The sequence below is a fragment of the Cyprinus carpio genome, chromosome B16 (assembly GCF_018340385.1).
Source record: "Cyprinus carpio isolate SPL01 chromosome B16, ASM1834038v1, whole genome shotgun sequence".
In the NCBI taxonomy this organism is placed as follows: domain Eukaryota; kingdom Metazoa; phylum Chordata; class Actinopteri; order Cypriniformes; family Cyprinidae; genus Cyprinus; species Cyprinus carpio.
The window spans coordinates 21,645,741-21,666,316 of NC_056612.1; the positions used below are offsets into that span (position 1 = coordinate 21,645,741).

General features: G+C 36.0%; 2 protein-coding genes across 8 annotated transcripts; one reads left to right on the forward strand and one right to left on the reverse strand.

Moving 5' to 3' along the window:
- Nucleotides 1–539: 539 nt before the first annotated feature.
- On the forward strand, nt 540–11,954 carry LOC109066066 (syntabulin-like). 5 transcript variants are annotated; one of them, XM_019083060.2, is made up of 8 exons: nt 540–800; nt 4,191–4,245; nt 4,481–4,658; nt 4,803–5,006; nt 6,739–6,838; nt 8,319–8,468; nt 9,889–10,044; nt 10,166–11,954. In XM_019083060.2, the coding sequence occupies exons 2-8, from the start codon at nt 4,222–4,224 to the stop codon at nt 11,283–11,285; spliced, it is 1,932 nt and encodes a 643-aa protein (XP_018938605.1). In that variant the 5' UTR covers nt 540–800; nt 4,191–4,221; the 3' UTR covers nt 11,286–11,954. The 5 variants fall into 5 exon arrangements, with proteins under 5 accessions (XP_018938605.1, XP_042597408.1, XP_042597409.1 ...); XM_042741474.1 differs by having other exon boundaries at nt 9,892–10,044; XM_042741475.1 differs by having other exon boundaries at nt 8,322–8,468.
- A 3,097-nt stretch (nt 11,955–15,051) lies between these two features.
- On the reverse strand, nt 15,052–19,741 carry LOC109066067 (receptor-binding cancer antigen expressed on SiSo cells-like). 3 transcript variants are annotated; one of them, XM_019083066.2, is made up of 8 exons: nt 19,640–19,741; nt 19,452–19,532; nt 18,908–19,004; nt 18,654–18,732; nt 17,618–17,776; nt 16,977–17,084; nt 16,731–16,822; nt 15,052–15,279 (listed from the first exon to the last, which is right to left on the reverse strand). In XM_019083066.2, exons 3-8 carry the CDS (start codon nt 18,988–18,990, stop codon nt 15,162–15,164), a joined length of 639 nt encoding a protein of 212 aa, XP_018938611.1. In that variant the 5' UTR covers nt 18,991–19,004; nt 19,452–19,532; nt 19,640–19,741; the 3' UTR covers nt 15,052–15,161. The 3 variants fall into 3 exon arrangements, with proteins under 3 accessions (XP_018938611.1, XP_018938612.1, XP_018938610.1); XM_019083067.2 differs by having other exon boundaries at nt 19,670–19,739; XM_019083065.2 differs by having other exon boundaries at nt 19,452–19,709.
- Nucleotides 19,742–20,576: the final 835 nt, after the last annotated feature.

A 20,576-nucleotide genomic window follows, 5' to 3' on the forward strand; every position in this document is an offset into this window, starting at 1 on the left:
TTGAATTCTACATTTCAAATGTTAGTTTGAAGACTGGATGAATAAAGATTAAGCCTACTTGAAAAACAATTGAAGAACCATCCTGGGTTCCTTAAAGAACTTTTCAGTGAACAAATCTTAAAAGTGTTTTTTTTTTTAGTGTGAAGAACATTATAATCTAAGAGCCTTTTTTCCACTATAAAGAACCTTTTGTTCAATGGAAAGGTTCCATGAATGTTAAAGTTTCTTCATGGGACCATCTATGCCAATAAAGAACCTTTTTTAAGGTCAAACCCCATCCATCAACCGCACACAAAAAACAATATAGTCAACGTTTGAAGTGGATCAAAACCTTTCATCAAAGATGTCCTAAAACCAAAACAATACCTGTTGTCTTAGGACAACTTTGATTAACTTCTTTGATCCACTTCAAATGTTGACTACTGCATAAGTCACTTTTGATAAAATCATATGGCAGTAAACCAAATCAATAAATCCAACCTGTTAAATCTCATTTGAACACGTAAGGGTTAATTCTTTCTGCTCGTTACATAACACACTTGGAACATTAGTCAGATTCACGTCGTCCTGGCGATGTCAATGTCCTCAGCCTCTTCTGCTTGAACACACACACTGATGCACTGCGATGTGTTGTGTGGATTAATCTGGCTTCTCTCGCAGACTGAGGTTGAGAGTCCATCGCATCAGATCAAAACAAGGGCTGAGGACCGAGAGAGAGCGCATTGTGTTGTTTTGAAGGGAGCAGCCCATCCTTCGCTCTCACTCACTCTCTGACAGGAATCCATCCAGCCCAGCACGAGGCAAGTGTATTTACTTACTGCGTCACACTGTTGTTTACCATAACGGGTTTTACTAACACACATATATTAATGGAAATAATGTTATACATTCTAATATTAGTAGATAAAGGCTAGTTTAAAAAAAAATAAGAAATAAAAAAATAAAAAAGAATAGCCTACGACATGTTCTTTGTATAGCCTCTATTCAACATGTTCGCTCTAAACTTGAATTACGCATTGCTGTTCACGCATTGTGTAAGACTAATGTTTAATTTTAAGAAACAGTTTTAAAAAATGAAATGTATATTTTCGATTAGTAATGCAGTTTATATATATTTTTTCTTTCGTTTTTTTTTTTAGTCGTTGTTTAGGTGGGGCAGAAGCGTCATTTGACATTTCAGAGATAGACCTAGTTGAATAAATTCTTGCCCCAGCGACAACTCTGTACCTTTTATTCTGAAAGTGGGATGAAGCTGATTTTTTGTGTCATGTTTTATGCATGAAAGCATTCTTCTTAATTAAATATGAGCAGTATGTTACATAAAGTGTTATGAGTCAACAAGTATATAACCTCTAGCTCAGACTGCACTCCAGCTTTATCACCTCAAGCCGGACATGCCATTTGCATATAGGATGGATAAGGTGATTTAAGAGAAATTGCATCAGTAACTTCTAACTGTGTCAGGCTGAAACTAGTCTCAGCTTTTCTATTAGGCTGACATGAGGTAAAACACTAAGCCTCTTGCCCTGACACAAGGCATCAATCAAGGACTGAATGGCTGACTCATGTCACTGACCACTATCTGGCTTCTGTAAAGGCAATGTTCCTCTGTGTTGATAAGTCTTTGTTGCTAGGTTCTGTTGCTAAGGCTCTGACTTGGGCTCAGAGAGGAAACAGTCTAGAGTGATAATTTGACAGTCAATAATTTAACAGCTTCTTGACAAAGTAGAAAAAAGCACCGTTCAAAAGTTTGGAGTCTGTAAGATTTTTAAATGTTTTTGAAAATGTTCACTGAGGCTGCATTTATTTTTTCAAAAATACAGAAAAACTGTTAAATATTTTTACAATTAAAATAACTGTATTCTGTTTAAATATATTTTAAAATGTAATTTATTTCTTTGAAGGCAAAGCTGAATTTTCAGTCAAGTCTTCAGTGTCAAATGATCCTTCATAAATCATTCTAATGAGTTGCTGCTCAAGAAACATTTCTTATTATTATCACAGTTAAAATGGTTGTGCTGCCTAATATTTTTATATTGTATTTTTCAGGATTCTGATAAATAGCAATTCAAAACAACATTTATTTGAACGGGAAATCTTTTGTAATATTATAAATGTCTTTACTGTCATTTTTGACCAATTTAATGCATCCTTGATAAATAAGAGTATTAATTTCTTTAAAACAAAAAACATACTGACCCCCCAATTTTAAATAAGTAAAAGGGAACTTTTACTTCAGTTCCCTTTCTACCACCAATATTGCACTAAATCTGACAAAACAATTAAATCAATTCTTTTTTTTTCTTTAAACAAAGCACAAAAATCCAAAACAACATAATACTTTAATAATTTAAAAGGATGTGGTGACATAAGACACTCAAAAAAAATAAAAAAATAAAACAATAACACATTTTCCATATCCAAAAGGAATGGGCAACCAACATAAAGGTTGTCCTTTGACTTCTTTTGTAATGACACATGGCATTCCGGACACAAAACGGAGAGAGACAAGAACCCAGCTATGCAACATGCATCAACCCAAGGGGTCAGTTACGTCATCCGCAATGAAAGCAACCAACCCTTATATAACCAACTTCAAAGAGATGCTGAAAAACAAGGCACACACAACCACAAACATACACCACTAATAACAGGAAATGGACCAATGACGTCATAGTCAATTAAGCGTGATACATGATATTAAATTATTCAGCCGTTGGGCTTTGGTCTGTTAGTTATGAGCAGATCTGGAACACCCAAAGCAGTTAAATAATCTATTCAGAAAGATGGGTTTTTATCATCTCTGTACCTAGACAAGGATTAAATTGACCATATTACTTCCTAAAGCCTTTTACATAACACTTGGTAAATTCACTGTTCATCAGAAGTATTATGTTAAATAATAGCTTTGGATCAGTTTAATTTAGAATAAGTGTTCCTGCAGTTTAATTCTAAATACTAGTGAACAGTGTTGGGGGTAATGCATTACAACGCGAGTTACGTAATCAGATTACTTTTTTCAAGTAACTAGTAAAGTAACGCATTACTTTTTAATTTACAAGAAAATATCTGAGTTACTTTTTCAAAAAAGTAACGCCAGTTACTTTGTATTCCCATTTTTTGACTGACAAGCCTCCTGTTCCCATACTGGGAGAAATCGGAAGTATGGAGGCATTGTGTGCGCTGTGTGAACATGATGTTACTGTAGTTCTAGACTAAATGTGAATGTGGATTAATTCATCCCACTCACAAAAAAACAAAAAACAAAACAGATTTAGTATTCATCAAAATTAAACAAAACAGTGAAATGCAAACTCAGAATATGACGCAAAACCTGCAATAACTAAATATATTAAATAACACAAATGTATCTATTCCCATTTTATTAACAGTGTCTTTGCTGCTGACCTTTAATGATCCAGTTCAACCATACTAATAATCAAAAATGACTTTAGATAAACTAACAATTGTGTCTCATTGTTTTTTTTTTTATTGCTGAAGAGTGTTGAACCTTCTTCTCCTGTGTCAGACGTGGTTACGCTACAGACGTGAATTTACTTTTCCTTCAGCCTGAGGTTTATTCATTACACTTTTTGGTGTGAAAGGGCTTTTACATTTGCTATAAATAGAATTTCTTATATTAAAAACAATCAAGCCCTGCTCATATATTAAAAAGTAACGTGAAAGTAACGCAAAAGTAATGTAACCCATAACAAACCATAAAAATTAAATAATTAAAGAAAATAGCTTACTTCAGAGTTGCAAAATAAGGCAGATAGAAGAATTCCTCCGTAATAACCTTCAACAACCAAACTAGAAAATAAATTTATATTTAGTGGGTGGCTGAAACTCAAGTATGATAAGGCACTATATTTCTAAATTGTCCATAAAAGACAACTGGGTAGAAAACAAGATTTAATGAAAATTCTTTGTAAAAACTTATATTTAGTATTTAAGTATGTAAGTATTGTAGCCAGGTATATAAGTATACTTACCAACTAACTGTTTATATAATTATATATTATATACTGAGATATAAGTATTGTAGCCTGCACTCTAGTCTATTTACAGAACCATTCATAAACTAGGTTAAACCAGCCTGGCATCTTGCGTCATGTCCTCATTCATTTTTACACTATGATCTTTCTTTGTTCTGGTTTGTTTGTCATACCTGTTTTCTTTTTTTACAGTTTTATTTGAAGTATTCCCTATTTAAGAAGAATGGGACCTTTTCAGACATACGAGGTGCTGAACTATCTTTAAATTATTTCTGTCTAAACACGTTTTTACTTACAGTAAGACTAATTGCATGTAAGCAAGACTTATCTTGGATACAAAAATTTTACTTTAAGAACCCAAGCATAATACAGCTTAATACCAGCTTTAAACAGCTCACCTCAGATGCGGACTGTTTGTTTTTTCTGTAGGTAGTCGTAGCACCATTCCATGTTCCCAGTTACCGATTTTCCATTTCCTGCAGGTAAAGGAAAAGGGAAGCATGCGTAGCCGTATCCCTCGATTTGTCCTCCACCCTTTACGTACTAAAGCAAAGGAGTCATCAGCATCCAACATGCCATTGTCAGAAGAGGAGAGCAAGGATTTTGACATTAGCTCGCAGCACTCAAAAAGAACCATCAGTCCCAACAGCCTGTCCTCAGGTAGGACACAAGGTTATCATGACTTCTCTGATGGCTTTTATGTGTTGTTGGCCTTATTCATATGGCCTCTCTGATAAGGAAAATCACACTAGTATAATTTTAAATGGGGTGTTATGTCATTTCCACTTGGTTCTGCCTTCTCAGATGATACTGGATGCCCAAGCAGTCAATGTGCATCGCCAACCAAGACCCCCTCAGGCTCTGACAACAGCCCACTGAGTTCACCCGCTCTGGGAGAGCGCAAGGTCAAGGTGAAGAGAGTTCGGATGAACGTAGTGGCCGAGTGGAGCACACCCACACAGAAGCACAAGCGAGAGAAGCAACAATGTTCACCAATCATGAATAAAGGTAATTTTATTTCTGCAATTATTGCAACCTTATTATATTCTATTTACATTTTTACATTATTTTCTTTAGATTATGAAGGTTTATTTGTAAAATAATAGCAATAATAAATTCTTATTAATTGTATATTGCCTTTCCGATGCTCAGAAACACATTAATCAGTCTGAATAATTGAAAAGGAAATAAAAATATTTATATGATTTTTGATAATGACTATGAGAACATGTCAAATAGTCAATGTTTACAGAACTGCATGTTTTTGCATTCGAAAAAGTAAAGAACTGCTTGGTTTAGTAATCTAATGTTTGGTTAGTTACATAAACAACCACAACATTAAAGGACAGTTTGCACATGGGATCTTTATCAGCTTGTGTGCAAGTGTGCATGTACACTGGATTGCAGGTTCAGACACAGAAACACATACAGTTCTCCAAACTTCTGTTTTGAAACAAGGGCATGATGAGTAATTAATTTATATCATGGTCACACCTGCCTGTTTAATCCATTTAAATGTTCTTGGGATTCTGCTGGAATGGGTTTCTCTGAAGTCTTTTTTGAAAACAGAAAAAACACAACACAATCCAGGAAGTAGCAGGTGCCATGTGCTTGATTACACTTCCTCATAGAGGCCAGTGATTGGTTGGCTTGTAAATGGCCAATCAGTGCAACTTAAAGAAGTTGGCTCCTCCCACCGCCTGTGAGAATTCACAGCATTTGAGCTTGATTTGTACTGAGCAACTTACACAGTTTTGTAATTGTAAGCAAGTTAGTCACATTTGTTTGGTTAGATAGTTAGATAGAGGCACGTTTGAAAAAGTACGCACTTTATCATGGTTTTGTCAAAAGGAAGGAGATGCTTCTCAGGTGTGTATATTGTTAGAAAAACCTTTAGTAAAAAAAGAGTCCCGAATTATCTTACCCCCTCTTAAGCATATCTCTGTCTTTCAGTTACTTCATTTTGAATGCATTGCTTAATAGGTTTTATTTTGATTATTTTTAGACTAGATTTTTAGATTTTTTTTTCTTCCCCAAAATATTCTGTTGTCTGAAATATGTCTTGATCTGATACGAGTATGTCTAATGTAGCTCAGAAGGTTATCTATTTGCTTTCCCACTTACTTCAATGGTACTTCCAGGAACTAGGTAATCAGTATTATGTCTCTTTAGCCTTAAGATTAGCAAGAATAAATTAGTATAAGAATATATCATGTTTTTAAAAGCCCTCCGAATAAAAATAAAAAAATTTACAATTTCAAATATAATGATAATTTAGCAATTAACATGCTGCAAGATATTATAACATTGATACTTTTGAATGGCTTTCTGGATATGCCATCTGCCAGCAGGCTCTAAATGCTAACGCTAACTAGAAAAGTTAATGGCTGCAGGTAAGGTGATATTCAAGCTTACATAAAAGTGCTGAGAGAAACCGAAGGGGAAGGATTCCTCTGTCACTGAAAGATTCAGCCCCTGACTTCCCAAGCCTTACTTCTTCCATTATGGAGTCAAACTATGTTCATCACAGAAGTCTGTAACCCTATCCTCTGACAGGCCTCTTTGATCTGGCTACTGGAAGTATGCTAATTGGAAACGTGCTTGGGTTGTGCATTTGGCGGGTTTGAAGTCTTTACTTCCACAGTCTTTTTAGATACCCTTGAATGGATCAGTTTTGCTGATGTTATAGTCTTTTTAGAGGAAACTTTAGACTTTTGATCCCAATTTTTATGCACTGTAGGCAGCGAGACAGATTTCAGCATATCTAGCAGCACTGGAAGCTACAAGACACATGAAACTCTGCCCAGCAACTCTGCAGGGAAGAAATCATCTTCTCGCAGGTATGGTTTTTATGCTTTATTTTTTTGTTTTGTTTCTGAAGCCTAATCCAAGATGGCTAATACTTTTTTTTTTTTTTTTTTTTTTTTCAAAGGGGTGGTTACCTGTTTTTGTTTTTTCTAGGCTTGATTTTTCTAGGCTGGGGTGCAGTCTAACATGTGTTAATGCTTAGTTAAAAAAAAAAAGCATTATTTTTCACATAATTTACCTTTATTCCACACTGCTCTGTCCCTTCTCCTATAAATGTGCTGATCATTTCCTGTTTTTATGAAGCCTCTTATTCAGAAATACGCAACGGGCTCAGATTGGTTAGCTGTTCAGTGTGTGGTGATTGGCTAAACCGTCTCTAGTCCGCGTCTAAACGTCCTGCCTCTTGCCTCAGCGTTTGCGGTTGTATTGTAAACAATGGCTTCGTCTATTAAAGCAATAAGCCCCAAAAAGCCGTAGTTTACAGTGAATTTATAACAGCTAAGAGGCATTGTTAGGCATGACGTGAAGCAGAGTGCCTAAAACCCCAGTAGCTGTTATGAATTCACTGTAAACCACGGCTTCACTGGGCTTATTGCTTTTATAAAATGGTTATTCCATATATGTAGTAAGGTTTCACAAAATAAAACAGAGCAAATAAATTGTAAAGATATTAATAAAAACAGTATTCTTCCACCAAACAATGTAGTTACTCAGTTAACAGTTGTGGTTGCAATAAAGTGGTTGCCAACCAAACGTGGCTCAACCAATCAGAATCAAGGACCGGAACTATCCGTTTTATAAATTGCTTATCAAATTGAGCCTGATTGAGACCCAGAGAATATTAGTAACGAGGATCGCGCAGAACCTGTGCAAGCACGGCTCTTAATGGTATGTTTTATGTTTGTTGTTGTCTCATACTTTTAGATACGCTGTTATTTGTAAGTGCTACTGCTTCTGTTAGCTTTTAATATATGGTTTTATCCTGATTAAAGCTTTAATTCAGCGGGATTTATCTGGGTTTGTGACGCAACGAACCCGGGAAGCAGCTCGTTGTAGTCTCTACAAGCCGTTTTTGTAGGCATTAAACTGCCAGAATTTTAAATTACATCAAGATGACATGTTCGTTTGCATTTAACTTTGCAGATATTTATGCTCAAACAGCCACATTACACACTTACTAACGTTAAAAAAGTGAAATCACAATCAACTACCCCTTTGTCATTTTTTTTTAATAAAGTGTGTAAAGTGGTTTGATACAGCATGCAACATTGTTGTCACTTGATCTTATTATGAGATTAATGGCATACAGTTATATAAACATTTACAAAACATAACACTAAAAACTGTTCAAAGCACAGTGCACATTTTGTTAAATCTACAGTAGTAGGTAAAAAGATAATTCCATGCATGCTAAAAGAATGACTTGCATGGTTGGTTGTTATCCCAAATATAGCCTGCGTGTCTTGCCTATCATGGTACTGTCGTGTCCAATCTTGCTCTTATCTCCCTTAGCAGTGGGCCCCACATCAGAAGCCTGCCAGTGTTCAAACCTGCAGGAAGTCCTACTGCCCCTCGCGATGCAGAGCTTTATGCCCCATACAGGACGCCCCCCAAAGCCCCCTCCACTACCAACAGCATTAGCATCTCCAGCTCTACCAGAAGGTATGGGAAAAGAGGCAGAAGCAAACAGATGGAAAGAAGTTGAGAACATGGTAGATGCAATATATTTTATGCAGGGCTCAGGCGCAGTACAGAGAGTGTTATCGTGTCCTCAACCTCTTCACAGAATAAAGGATTAGATTGGTCATGGTTTGGCTGTGCCAGGCTTTGAGGGGATTTTGACAAAATTGTCTGCTCTCATTTTGCCCACGCATACAGCAAAGCCGTTGGCTGGCTGACAGGAGTAAAGTGTTTTTCAGTGCTACTTTTTTTTGTAGAGCGGGTTGAGGGGCATTAATATTTCATGTGCACACAGTCAGTATGTTTGAAGATATTTAAGCTGTGTAGTTTGGCTTAATAGCATGATGTGTGGTTTCTGGGGTTTTAGTTCTGCCTTTTATGTGATAGAGGGTAAGGAAACTAGTTGGTATTCTTGTTGACATGGTCAAAAGGAGTGAATTTGGCTGATTTGGTTGATTGCATTGTACATGTAGTTTCCTTTTTTATATATAACCCACCCCCATTAGCCCATTAGATTTTTTTAATCTAAGCACAGAACGTGTGCTTTGTAATGCCTTTCTGAGCTTCTCCAGGGTCCTTGTTTGTTCTTCCATTTGTTCCATCTCTGGCGCAGATGCAAATTTGACTTCAAAGCAACATAGCAGGTTGCTAGGATATTGTGCTTCTAGTTTTACTGCCTGGTAACAGGGCCATTTTTTGATGTTACTTTCATAATTTATTTTTCATTCTTTATGTACATTAATATATTTGTAACTTTTTTTTTCTTTTTGTCTTTTTTTGTACTTTAGTTCATTATGTTCTTTAGATATTAATGTTAAATTAATAATTACCCTGCTCTCCTTTTGCATGGTAGGTTGCGTTTTATTATTTGCTTTTGGTTTTGTTTTTTTGTTTTTTACCTCACTGACCATGACGCTATTAAAACAGACCTGCAGTCTATATTTGGGTTACGTCCCACCATTGGCCTAAACCAAATTTAATGGACCAAATAAAGGGCAGTTATGGTGTAAGACTTGTGTAATAGGTTTTTCATTTTTCATATTAGTAAAGCTTTTTGCATTTAGATACAGTCCCATTGCACAAGGTCATGTGACTGTTGATGCACATGGAGGAATTTATTCGCAAAATGTTTCCATCTCCCATTATTTGCATTAACCCTTTATCTCACAAGTCAAAAACCACCTTTGCAAAATAAGAGAAATTTTTTTTTTTTTTTTTGCATTTCCTTCACTCGTTTCTGATGCAATACTTTAAAATGTACATAAAAACAGAGTGATGGAAACTTAACACAACTATTAACTTAACACAACAGGCCGTAAAGTTCATTACTTCAGCTCTTGTTATAGCTTTCATATTAGCATGCTTCATCAAATGTAAAAAAAAGCTTGCTTTTAACTTTCAGAAGAACCACTCCTGTACGCTACCATTCCTGCGGAGACAATCATGGCATCAAGCCTCCCAATCCAGAGCAGTACCTCACCCCTCTACAGCAGAAAGAGGTAGCCATACGACACCTCAAGACAAAACTCAGAGACTCGCAGACCACAGTTTGTGACCGGTAAGAGTCTGCTTTGAAATACTTGCTCTAATGCATTACTGAATTGCAGTTCCCTCAAGAGCTCTGACACAATTTGCAAACTGATATCACATGGTACATTTTCCACACTGATGGGTTTCAGGGAGGCTGAGAATGAGGAGCTGAAGTCCCAATTGGGGCGTATGCGGGAGGACTGGATAGAGGAGGAATGTCACCGTGTGGAAGCTCAGCTAGCTCTCAAAGAAGCACGCAAAGAGATCAAGCAGCTGCGTCAAGTGGTGGAAACCATGAAGAACAGCCTCATGGAGAAGGACAAGGGCATCCAGAAGTATTTCATTGACATAAACATCCAAAACCGAAAGCTGGAGTCCTTGCTCCACAGCATGGAGTTGGCACAGAATGGCTGCAACTTACAAGATGAGCCCACGCTGGACTTTATCTTTGAGTCTCCAGAAAGATCCACTGCAGTCAAGTTAGAGATGGAGCTACATGGTGAAGAACAAGCAGTGGAGGAGATGGCTGATAGTGAGCTGCTGGCCAATGATGAGATGGCCAACAGAGCTGAAATTCTCGAGAAGGTTCTCATGTCCACTGCAGTTGATTCCAGCCAGGATGGTGGCACCGAGATCATTCCCCAACCAGGGCTGTCCACCTTGGAGCAGAATGTCTCAGAAAAGAACCCAGAGGAGCATATCTCAAGCAGCCCCTTTAGTGCAGAAGATAAAGGTGTCCAGACTGATCAGATGATCTACACCACTGATCTCCAAGCCCTCCTCTTCCAGCTGCTAAAGCTCCAAGGTGGCGGCTTCCCTGGTCTCCTTATTTCTTCACCCCAACAATCCCAGGAATCACCTTCAGCACAAGTTCCCAAAAAGGTTGAGGACTTGCCTGAAGCACAAGATGAAGTCAAAGATGTTGGCCCCATTTGCACCAACACTGCCCAAAACACAGTAAATGATTCTGGTCTGGGGTTTTCTGAGCCCAAAATGAGTCCCCAGTTCATGGAAGAGCTGAATTTCGACCTGAAGAATCCCAAGAACACCTCTAGCATGGCAGTGGTGGGAAAAAGCCACTGGAGTAACAACTTCTTGGTCGATCTGGTTGCTGTGGCAGCACCTGTTCTGCCCACCGTGGCATGGCTTTACTCGCAGCACGGTTTGGTTGGAGGGGCTCCTGTGTACAACATTGCAGCTTTAATTCGAGGCTGTTGCATTGTGGGATTGCACTCACTCCGCCATGTCTCTCACGGGCCAGACACTTAGTGGCCCTCACCCACAGTTACAGCAAGAGCACTTTAGCGTCATCTTCAAGTAGAAATTTTGTTTTTGTACACCTGTGATTACATGCATACACTTCTTTTCCGTTTAGTTGCAACATTCCTACCTTGCACTGTGTATTTTTGAGGTACAAAGGATGAAATTAAGGGGCTGCAAAGGGACTTGTTTTGTCTTTTTTTTTTTTTTTTTTTTTTTTTTTTTTTTTTTTTTTTTTGTTGTTTATTGCCCTTATATTTGTGTATATATAAATATTTTTGCATAATCTGATCATATGGGTGGGTGATTCTGTTGCTTAAGTCTAGTTCTTTGCTGACTGCTATTCCCTGCTTTTTATAAAAGAGTCATTTAGAGTGACAATAGGGGTTGACTGTCAGTTGACTGTTGTTTTTGTTGTAGTTAAAATGTCACTTGTGTTCCAACAGAACTAAAACCTTCTGCCAAAGCTTTAATGTGTTCAGTGTTTTGTGAAACTGTATTTCTCTCCCTGGAGTTAGAGCTTTTACATGTTGCTCCGTAAACTAACAATTTCCTGAAAGGCAGCACTTGCAACAGTACAGCGAACACTTGTTATGTGCCTGAGCTATGTGCAATATTTTTGTTTATATCAGATGTATATCATTATATTTATTATTAAAGCATGGAAAACCCCTCAAAGCTCAGACTTTTATTGTGTGTTAGGTATTGTATTGTATAATTTTTTTTATTGTATTTATTGTATAGGTATTGTATAATTTTTTTAGTCCCACTCTAAATCAGTGTCCACAAAAAGCTCTAAAGACTTTGAATGAATGATATTTACAAAGTGATACAAATCCTTTACCATTTCTGCAATCCTGCCTTTTAAACATTTTGGATAATTTGATAATGCTTTCAGCTACCAATAGAAGTAGAGTATTAGAGTATGTTGTTTTACGAAAAGGTTTAATGCTGCTGTGATGTGCCAAGCAAAGCGAGTTAAGTCAGTAAAGTGAGCCTTAAACTTTAATCCTAGATTAATACAATTTAATTCTTTGCTCTCCACAAGATTAAGTTTCTTTGAACAGCTACTTGTTTATGAAGCAGTAGACTCTTTTTTTTTTCCAAGTCAGGAAATAGTTTTCAAGTGTACCTGTAGTGTCATTTACACCATTGTTTAACATTTTACATTTTGTTATGGAAATTACATTGTAAGTATTAGTAAAATAAAAATTAAAAACTAAATATTAATAATTTTTATTAAAAATAAATGTCACATTTTTTGCAAAATTTGACATTACTTCCTTCGTGGAAATGGCACACATTTTGAGGGCTTTTCACACTGGTTATCTTCTTTCTAAATCCCGCGTTTAATCCCAGGCAGTGGCATTTTTCTCACCAATAATTCAGAAGTGGGGTTAACCCTGTGTTGTGGTTCAGTGTGAAATGACATTTAGGTGTTGGCATATTACAGATAGATGACACGGACACCCAGAGTCTCATTCATGTGCTTTGGACAGTCACAAAACCACCTTGTGTTGTAAACAGTATCAGCTGTTGAGGGGGGAAATGTCAAATAGTGACGGAAAACGTGTCATTATTTCATTTTATTCATGAAAAGCTGGTAGTAGTTGGCAGTATTACCTGAGGATGACTAATGCTGGAGCCTTATGTGAACACTTACCATATAAGAACGACAGCCTAACCCACCCTGCTGAAATAAATAAATAAAGTTGTTGTATTTAGGCCTAATAAAAATCACCCCCGAGACATAAAAGTGCCTGTAACTGATAAAACAAAGTTGTTTAAACTTTAATATGTTTTTAGAGAAATCCTATCATAGACAGTGGAAGTGCATTAATGCTTCTTTAATGGACCTGCTGGGTACCCAATCACACACACACACACATGCACAAGAACCCAAAAAACATTTTATATAATACAAAATATATGGAGTATATGAACATCAGTGCTGCTATATTCAGAAGCTGAGACTAAAGCAACCATTACACAGCAAGCATGGACCCCTGGGCCACTTGAGAAACACACAGTACTTCTGCTACCAGATGGGACTCGACTATTGCATAACATGCAACCCTGCACGCATGAAATGGCAAGACTGAGCAAATGCTTGCTTTTTTGTGCTGTTAGCCCAGTTGGACACTACAGTTACTGTAGCAATTTACTCTGTTCCAGAGTATGTATTGTAAATGTTTTAATATGATTTTGCTGAGATGCTCCCTAATCCCCATTAAATCTTTAAACAGTGCTTATATACATTTTATTTAATAAACACAGTCCACAAATCTTGATGATTACAGAGACAAACGAGGAGGTTGGGATGAAGATGCGCAAAGCTGCAGAAGACAGCATGTAATGTATAATTCAGTCAGAGTTTATTTTCCTCTCTCAGTCTAAGTGGGTCAGGCTGTGGGAGGGTTGGTCGGCCTGGGGGGCGTTGCTGAGGCAGATGGGGATTATGACATCACATTCTCAGAGCTGGAATATTCCACCGGTTCGGACAATGCATCTGACCTTGAATATCACAAATGATAGCACACGTATTCAGCTTTATGATGCTGATTGAACATTTTAACAGTCTGAGTACAAACAGATCAAATAAAGTCTAGTATTGCTGATTATGTTCAGAGACCCAAAGACGTCATCTTTACCACGGCACGATGAGCATGTTTTCTGGTGAAGAAATGACAGTAGAAGATTCTGAAAGCCTCTGAATAAAGATAAACAATTGAACAGACAACCAAAATGTTTATTACAGCTAAGTAATAAAAAAAAAATGTAAAAACAACTTAAAAAGGCATGAGCATGCATGAATGGGAAACATAAATCATAGCAAAAGGTGTAATTTTATTCATTTTTTTTTAATGGTTATCTGTACCTGTGTCTTTCATGGCTTCATGTTCCTTAATAATCATCATAGCATGCAGAAATTAATTTCAGCACCACCATCCTCCTCCTCCTCATTCTATCAATAAACATGATAAATTTCTACATTTTCAAGAAATAATAAATTCTTTAATAGCTAAATACAAGAGGTTCCCCTGGACAAACTGCTTTCAAATAAACAGTGAAAGCTTTTCTCTTAGTCAGTGCTCTTCTCAGTAACACAGTCTTACTAAAGATAAAAGATGGTTTGGTTGCCAATTTGGATATTTTAAAAATTTCAGCGTTTCCATGACGACCAACCCACATCTCTTAAAAGCGCTCTCTTCGAGCCTCAGTACATACTGAATAAATCTGCTCTCCATTCCCACTGACAATTACCCAGATGACTAAAATTGTTGTCTTTAGAAAAATCAAGATCAAAATATAAGGATTATTCACAATTAAGCCCATGATTACCAGGTAAACAGAATTGCAATAGATTAGACAGATGGCTAAATAGAATGTGGAGAACAAAAACTCAAGGTTGCATAAAATTGATTCTTTTGAAATATTGAGATATCACCTATTTCTGGAGAGGTCCAGTGTTTAAAGCACAGACACAAGACTTTGATGAAGAAAAAGACAAAAAAAGGGAGACAAAAAAGCAAAACCAAAAATGAATGGAATTCCTTATCTAAATTTTTTTCTTGACAAAGTCATTCAAGTGTAAATACTGAAAGAAAAAAAAAACATTTAGTTTTTCCTTTCATCGACTGCACGGTAAGAACAGTCACAAACACTCAAAAATAAACAAAAGGGATGATTCTTTGTGCTGTCAACAAAACAAAAAAAAAAAAAAACAAGAACAAACAAAAAAAAAAAAAAAAACCCAACAAAGATGACTGACTAAAAAAAAAAAACATATGGACAGTAGTGTGGCGGGCAGGACAAAACCAGGTAAAATGTAATATGAGCAGTTGTTTGGCTGTTGCTTTAAGTGTCCGGTGTTCTGTATTAATGTTATGAAAGCTTGACAGCAATCTTCTGCTCTTTTTTCATCATTCTCTGTGCCTCTTTTTCCATTTTCTTCCTTTGTTGCTCCATTGCACGTCTCTCTCTCTCAACCAGCTTCTGCTGCCTGTATTCACAATAGACAAAGAAAGATCAATTTCATTGCATTTATAGGTTTAAAGAGATAATTGTTTTGAAAATCAATAATCTGCTTTATTGTATGCGGTCAGTAAATACACTCAAAAAACATACCCTTTCAAATATGATGTGATATACGTTAGATCAAAGTAAAATAGCACTCTCAAAAATGACAATTCTGTCATCAATTATTCAACTTCTTATCCAAACCTGGAGTGACAAGAAACCAAACAGCTCAGTACTTCCATAGTATTTTTTTATATATATATATTAACTGAAACTGTTCATAAGATTCTTCATAATATTTTCTTTTATGTACCACAGAAGAAAGAAATGCACACCGCTTTGGCTTGACATAAGGGTGAGTAAATGATGACAGAATTTCTATCCCTTTAATCAAGATCTGGCACATTGCAGTGGAGGTTGAAAACAGCTGTGCTTGTACACTGACACCTAGTGGACAAAATCAGTAAACTTTTTTCAAAATATCAAAATATTTTGAGTTCGGTTACTACCAGACCATCACAGAATCTGCTCAGCTGATTTCTACAGAATTTAAACCTCTGACATATACACATTACATCATCATCATAATGTAAAGCTTATGATATTCCTGTTATACAGTATTTTAGAGTAAACTAAACAGTAGGGATGCAACAATACAGTTAGCCCACGGTTCAATAAATACCTCAGTTTTTTAACTACAGTTTTCACTTAGGTTCTGATGGTTTGGCACATCAGAGTTCTTTTCTGTAATTCTTAAATGCTATTTAAAAAAAAAAATCCAGTACACTTCTGTACACTGCAGAAAAACGTGGATTATCATATGTCTTCTTAAAATTGAGAGAATACAAAAGAACTCCTTATGTTCCAGGAAATACCTAATATGGACAAAGACATCCAGCTTCATCCATAACTAATGCCTAGGCACCCTCGTGCAGAAATGGATAGAACTGATGACGCTTCAGGAAATTCCTAGTATGGACAAAAGCATCCAGCTATTGCTGTAACTGAATGAAAGAAGATAGAAATGCTTTGCATAATGACATACAAAAAGAACATTAAGACAACAAACACTTGACTGAGAAGACAAATGTATAGTTTATCTGTGTTCTCAAAACTACCTCGTAATAATTATGTATATTTATAATCCACTGCTAATCGGCATAGCCTTTATTACAGTATAGAAAATAATAAAACGCACGGAAATTATTTAAATGCAAAATCCAGAAAAAAGCTGATTGGTTGAACTCTTCATCTTTTTCTGCTTGTTTTGAGTGTTGTGCATGGACAGAGGCTTCACCAGGTTTTGGCATAGTTTAGAGTGGGAAATGTCAAAATGCGTAACCGCTACACAAAATGTGTACAGGTTGGCAGGTCTGCAGAAACATTTTTATGTTGCACTGGACCACATCATAGTCAGCTGGTAAGGAAGCTTACCTCAGCACTTCCTCTGTCTCCCAGGCTGCATCTGCCTCATCCTCCCAGGCATTGTTGTCCTCCTGCCAGGTGTCCAGGTCCCCCAGCTCCGCCTGCAGCACACAGAGACATTGTGTTTACTGATCATCATATCAACTGGAGGACCCCCAATAAATCTTTTTTTGTTGTTGTTGTTGATGATCTAAAGTGTTGACTGGCCTCACAATCGCAACTGTGTGATTATCACTGTTACACTGTATAACTCACAGAGGGCTGGATGAAGGACATGTCCTGAGTGGCGGCTAGTCGGCTGGAGAAACCTGAGGAGCTGTCAGGCATAGAGAAATTCAGAGGCTCCCTTTTCTTCAAGACAATCTGGAAAAAGAGCACAAATGGCAATGATTTTTTTCTTTTTTATTAATGTTGAAAACTGTGAGACATTTTTTAAGCCTCCTTTGATTAATTAAATGTCTTTAATATCAATTTATTGCAGCCTTGCTAAATAAAAGATTTTACTGACTCTTGAATGATATTGCAAATAACACAAAAATGGGATTGAGAAGGTCTGCACTAGTGCTTCAACAATATTTGGCCCTTTTTTCATCACAAGGGGAAAGCTGTTATTCTCAAAACCAAAAGACTTTCTTGAATTTTTCACATGAAACTATAAAGTCTCTTATTTCAATAGAATTGAATTTCCTCTTGCCCTAACTAAAGAAATAAATTGTTAAAAAATGTTGTGTTTTTCTTGTTTTTAAGAGAGAAAGCAAGAGAAGGAGAGTTGCTAGGATGTAAAAACATAAAATATAAAACTATAGGACAGAATAAAATAAAAACTAGGAGAGAAGAAAATAAATAAATAACAATGAACCAGCAGCAGATGTAACCCCTCCTAATAACCAACCTACTTTTTGTGTTTTCCTGATGGTGGGAGCCATGTCTTTGAAGTAGTCTGGCTCTTCTTCTTCAGCTTCGTTCTGTGGAGGTGGAACTATCCCGTTGTCACCTTCAATTTTAATACTTGTTGGACCATCCTCGTCCCATGAGCTCCAATCCTCAATCTCTGGCTGAATTGAATTATACAACAAACATTCACTCATTTCATCAAGTGCCAATAGTAGTAATAGTCATCTGTCCAGTTTATTTCTAAGTCAAAGTGTGTTTTATTTTTGTTATTCTCATTGATGCATAGAAATGTGTGGCTTCTTTTTGTGAAGGACCTCCATGACGATTTAACCATTCGGACATGGTCGGTTTCAAAAAGCTCTTTCATTATACTGAGAGGAATGCTTCATTTACATACACTATGAAATTGTGAAAAATGCGGCTTCTGATGCTATAATGGTATTTTGTTCATATCTATTCTTAAACATAATTTTCTCCTAAAATAAAAACATAACATAATAAACATTTTTTGCCACTATTAAGGCCAGGACATTATTTTCTAGACAATTTTGTAATATTTTTTTTAAAAGAAGTGTCTTACACTTTCTACCCAAAGTATTTATTTGATCAATAATATAGTAATATATATATATATATATATATATATATATATATATATATATATAGTGAAATATTGTTAACCGTTTTATATTTTAATACAATTTAAACTGTACTTAAATTTATTCCATGGCAAAGCTGAATTTTCCGCAGCCAGGACTCTTAAAAATATATTTTTTCATAATTTTTTTATTATTTTGGTGGAAACTGTGATACATTTTTTACAGTGTTCTTTGATCAATAGTAAGTTCAAAAGAACAGAATTTATTTAAAATATAATGTTTTGTGACAATATATATATATTTTGAAAATGTATTGTATGAATTTGCCCTAAAAAATGTTATGTTCTCCTTGCAAAATATTTTTCTTATGACCCATTTCTTAAGCAATAATTATTGTAAATATTCATGACACAGTCTCCAACATGATGCATTTTTTAACCTGTTTTGCTGCAGAGGAATAATCAACTGTGGTCGGGAGTGTGATCTGATCCCCGCTCAGCTTGCGTGACCTTCCAGTCCTACATTAACAAACAACAACAGTCAAAACACAGCGCAGCATAGGAAACTCATTACCACAGCATCACATCTGCAAGGGACATGCATTCATCTCTGGATCCTCCAATGTCAACAGGCTTCAGACTGACAATCTGCAAGATGAATATGCGTGCAACTGAACAAGAGATTTATACTCACCTACAAATCAGTCTTTTCAAGAATGAGAGAATAGATGCCAAACAGGTGCATATTTTAAAAAGGCGAAACTGTGTGATGGCCATGTTATGAGTGATATCTAAATAGAGACAAAGAATACAGGGGAAAAGTGTGTGCATTAATTCACACATTCAAAACAGAAACACATCAAACCTCAAAGAATTAAAACAAGCAATGTCAGCAATTCAGACATGAAGATTAGGCACTGTAAGAATCCATGCAAAGTCCTTGGACACTAACTGTTCGCTAAATTCTATAATGTTCTGTTTTGAGTTTTAATATGATCCATAGATTTATATAATGCTTTTTTGCGTCACCCAATTTGCCATATTGACCTTTAACGTTACCAGCAACAACCAAGGAAGCAAATGTAGTACCATAGCAGCTGCTAATGTTAGCTACAAGCAAAGCTAGCTAACTAAACATATATGTTGCATAATGAGGTTACTTCGCTTTAGTTTACATTCAGAGAGCTTGTATGCGTATATGCGTTATGAAACGGCAAATATCAATCTTAGTAACTCACCGGTCAGGTCAATTAAAGAGAGTTGATGTGCATAGAATCATAGCACGGGGCTAGCAGACTGAGGCAAATACAACACTTGGCCTTTACAGATGGGACGAAACAGGGAGATTAGTGTGTTTTGGCAAAGAAAGCGTTCAGGAAAGCAGAGCCATCATGAATAGCGACTGTCAATGTGGTCATTCTCTTACATATTACTCTGATGCAAGCAGCCATCGTACCTTCATTGTACAGCCGCACACCAACAGGGAACTGGAGTCTGTGGGTTGCCAGGTTGTCCGCATAAAATAATTTTCCTGGGTTAAAACGTGTAAATATTTTTTGGTGTCAGGAAAAGACCTAAATACACAATGTGTGTTTATGGACAAGAAAAAAAAAAACCTGTTCGTAGTGGTCCTGTATTTGTGCCCCAGTGATATACAACACGAATCATTAACCATTGTTATTTTGTAGGAGCTGTTCCTTCAGATAAATAAAATAAAAATATAAAATACATTTCCAATTTGAAATAAATTAAATAAAATAATCCGTACGGTTTTGTCAAACAACATATTTTGTTTGTTTTAATTTGAATGGTCATTTGCAACTTGGCAACCCACATTTTGGGCTCTTTTGCGCACATTTTAAGGGACGCTTTACGTTTTCCGCCATACCACACAATAAAAGTCCGTTCTAAAATGTACTATAAAAATACCTAAATCTAAATATAATGAATCTTGCACACATTGATTTCAGTAACAGAGAGTGCAGCCAATACTAGGTCATAAAATGAAAGGAGATACAATTATATGACAAGGTTTTAATTAACAAATTTTGAAATGTACATTTTTTTTTGTTTAAGAGAAACAAAATGATGTTCATATATGTTTGTAAAGACTATATATGTTAACTATTTTTGTAATATTATTATTAATAATATCTATCTATCTATCTATCTATCTATCTATCTATCTATCTATCTATCTATCTATCTATCTATCTATCTATCTATCTATCATAAAAATGTATAGGCTAACACACAAATATAACCATCAATTATAAATAATTAATGCATTAAATCTGAAATGTTTTTTTTTATTTATATTTTAAAGCTATCTTTTCAAAGTTTCTCATCGCTCACAAGTGCCA